The 2,700-nt window shown below is 18.3% G+C and overlaps 2 protein-coding genes across 2 annotated transcripts; both read left to right on the forward strand.

Annotated features, from left to right (window-relative positions):
• Positions 1-286: 286 nt before the first annotated feature.
• PRSY57_0922800 (telomeric repeat binding factor 1, putative) lies at positions 287-1,002 on the forward strand (the record flags this gene model as incomplete). The annotated part of the gene is made up of 5 exons (XM_020114801.1): positions 287-290; positions 417-455; positions 542-612; positions 696-761; positions 928-1,002. 5 exons carry the CDS (start codon positions 287-289, stop codon positions 1,000-1,002), a joined length of 255 nt encoding a protein of 84 aa, XP_019970501.1.
• A 617-nt stretch (positions 1,003-1,619) lies between these two features.
• PRSY57_0922900 (alpha-tubulin N-acetyltransferase, putative) lies at positions 1,620-2,700 on the forward strand (the record flags this gene model as incomplete). The annotated part of the gene is made up of 7 exons (XM_020114802.1): positions 1,620-1,701; positions 1,798-1,847; positions 1,973-2,038; positions 2,190-2,228; positions 2,352-2,421; positions 2,519-2,562; positions 2,653-2,700. Coding segments are annotated over 7 exons (399 nt in total), but the record flags the coding sequence as incomplete, so codon positions are not given.

A 2,700-nucleotide genomic window follows, 5' to 3' on the forward strand; every position in this document is an offset into this window, starting at 1 on the left:
AAATATATAATTTTTTTTTTTTTTTTTTATTTTTTTTTTTTTTTTTTTATCATATTTATAATTCCATTTAAGTTATTAAAGGGATTTGCCTTATTTAAAAATTGAATTTCAAATACTTTTTTGTAAAAATTGTTTGAAAATTATACAATATTTTTTAATTATATGATAATATAGTTGAGATATATAAGTACATATTTAATGTATTTATTTTTATTTTAACAATTTATAAAGACAAAAATAAATTATATAATATTTGTAAATATTACGACGATACATCTCTCTCCAAATGGGTATGCGTTTTATAAAATTAGTCCTGTTCATTTTTTATTAACAATCATTAGATATATATATATATATATGAACACACATTTTCAAACATATAAATATATAAAAATTTTCAATACAACATTATGTAGATATTCAATTGTTAAAAATAAAACGTTCCATCTTATTAGGTACATTTACCTACACATACAAATGAAGAATAATATTTATTCGTTTATACATACATACATACACATATATATATATATATTTGTAGATGAAGATATATCCCCTGTTTTAATTGACACAAAGGACATAGAGGGGAAAGCCAAAACAAATAAGAAAAAGGTGTATTTAAAAAAAAAAAAAAAAAAAAAGGGAACGAAGAACATAAAAAAAAAAAAAAAAACATTTCCCTTCTTTTGATACAGATAAAATACAAAACTCGAATTAAATGGGAAAAGGAAGAAACAAAATTGCTCATTGAAGGAATAAACGTATAAAATAGCTGACCATGTTCAGAAAAACTAATATATATATATATATATATATATATATATATATATATATATATATATATATTACATATATATATTATACATTACATATATATATTATACATTACATATATATATTATATATTTATTCTATTTTATGCTGCAGACCTATGGTTTATCCAAATGGTCACAAATTCTCCAATCGTATAATTTTCCCCAATACAGGTTTTTTTATACATAAAGAAAGAAAAAAAATAAAATTCTGAACAATTCATAAAAAATATGAACAAGTCATTATGAAATAAAAATTTTATCAATATATATATATATATATATATATATATGTTTGTATATTCATTCCTTTATTCCCTTTTTTGTAATGAAGAACGAATATAAGCCTTAAGGATAAATATAGGAATTTTAAAAAAGTATATATTATTGAAAAGGACTAGTAATATTTTTCTTTAAAAAAAAAAAAAAATAATGAAACGCTTTAGTTCTGATATAATATCTATGAAAATATGCTTGAACAAATATATATTTATAAATGCGTGTATTGTGTATTTTATAAAATGATTAAGGTTTAATATATTTTTCGATAATATATTTTTATATTATTTTAATTCTTTTGTGCCTATTATTTCAAACGGTTCTGCATAAAATTAAAAACATAACCTTTTCTTTTTTTACTTTTGTAATAAATTTTTTGTTATGATTAAAAGACAAAAATAAAATTAGCAAGAACATAAAAATATAATAAAATGTTATATTATATATATATATATATATTTATATATATATATCTTCCATTTTTTTATTTATACTAAATACCTTTAATGTTTTTTAAATAATACACCTATGGAAACGTTTAACCATATTGATATAAAGAAATATACAAGAGAGGATTTACTTTACCTCAGGAACACTAATAATGTCTTATGTATTATAATATAGACATGAATTTTTATGAATTTTTATTTAGAATATATATATATAAATATATATATATATATATTTTTTTTTTCTTTCTTTTCAGTTAAAATGTTTCAAAAGCAAGTTGACGAAATAGCGTGCTTGTCCAGTAAGGTGAAACACAAAAATAAAAAAAAAAAAAGTAAATGTAAAAATAAGATATATCTATAAATATATAATATATCAATGAAAGTTTCACATACTGAATATATTTTTTTTTTTTTTTGTTGTTTTTGAAGGAGCAAAAATTGTGTGGAACCTTAACGTCTATTAATAATATAATAAATGAAAATTATACAATATATGTTAACACAAAAAAGGAACATATTATATATATATATATATATATATATATATATATATATATATATATATATGTATATGTTTATGTATTTATTTGTTTATGTATATGTTCATTTATTTATTTCTATATGTATTTAATTTTATCTTGTCAAGTGCTTAATACACACAGATGGCTTAATAGGATTTATAAAAGTAACAATAAATGTAAACCATTTTTTACATGAATGTTTGATAAATATAAATCATATATATATATATATATATATATGTTTCTTTTTTTTTTTTTTTTTTTTTTTTTTTCCATGTTATAAGCAGATAGGTGAGAAGAATCTCTATTTATACGATAAAATCAAATTACATTATGGAAAGTGTACATGTGTGTTAGGTTAAAAATAAAAAAAATGAAAGGTTCCAAGTTTCCCTTTTTTTTTTTTTTAAATAAATTATATTCTTGTATATTATATTATCTTATTTCTCTATAGATTTTTATATATTGGAGAAATTTCAAAAAAGAGGCCTAGGAATAGTAAGATATAAATTTAGAATAAAAAAAAAAAATTCATCATATATATATATTTATATTCTCATGATCATTTTTTTTTTTTTTTCTCTTAAGAAAATTTTTAATTTCATGTTAAAAGACAACGACGTTTCTCCTTTTTGT

The sequence above is a fragment of the Plasmodium reichenowi genome, chromosome 9 (assembly GCF_001601855.1).
Source record: "Plasmodium reichenowi strain SY57 chromosome 9, whole genome shotgun sequence".
NCBI lineage: Eukaryota > Apicomplexa > Aconoidasida > Haemosporida > Plasmodiidae > Plasmodium > Plasmodium reichenowi.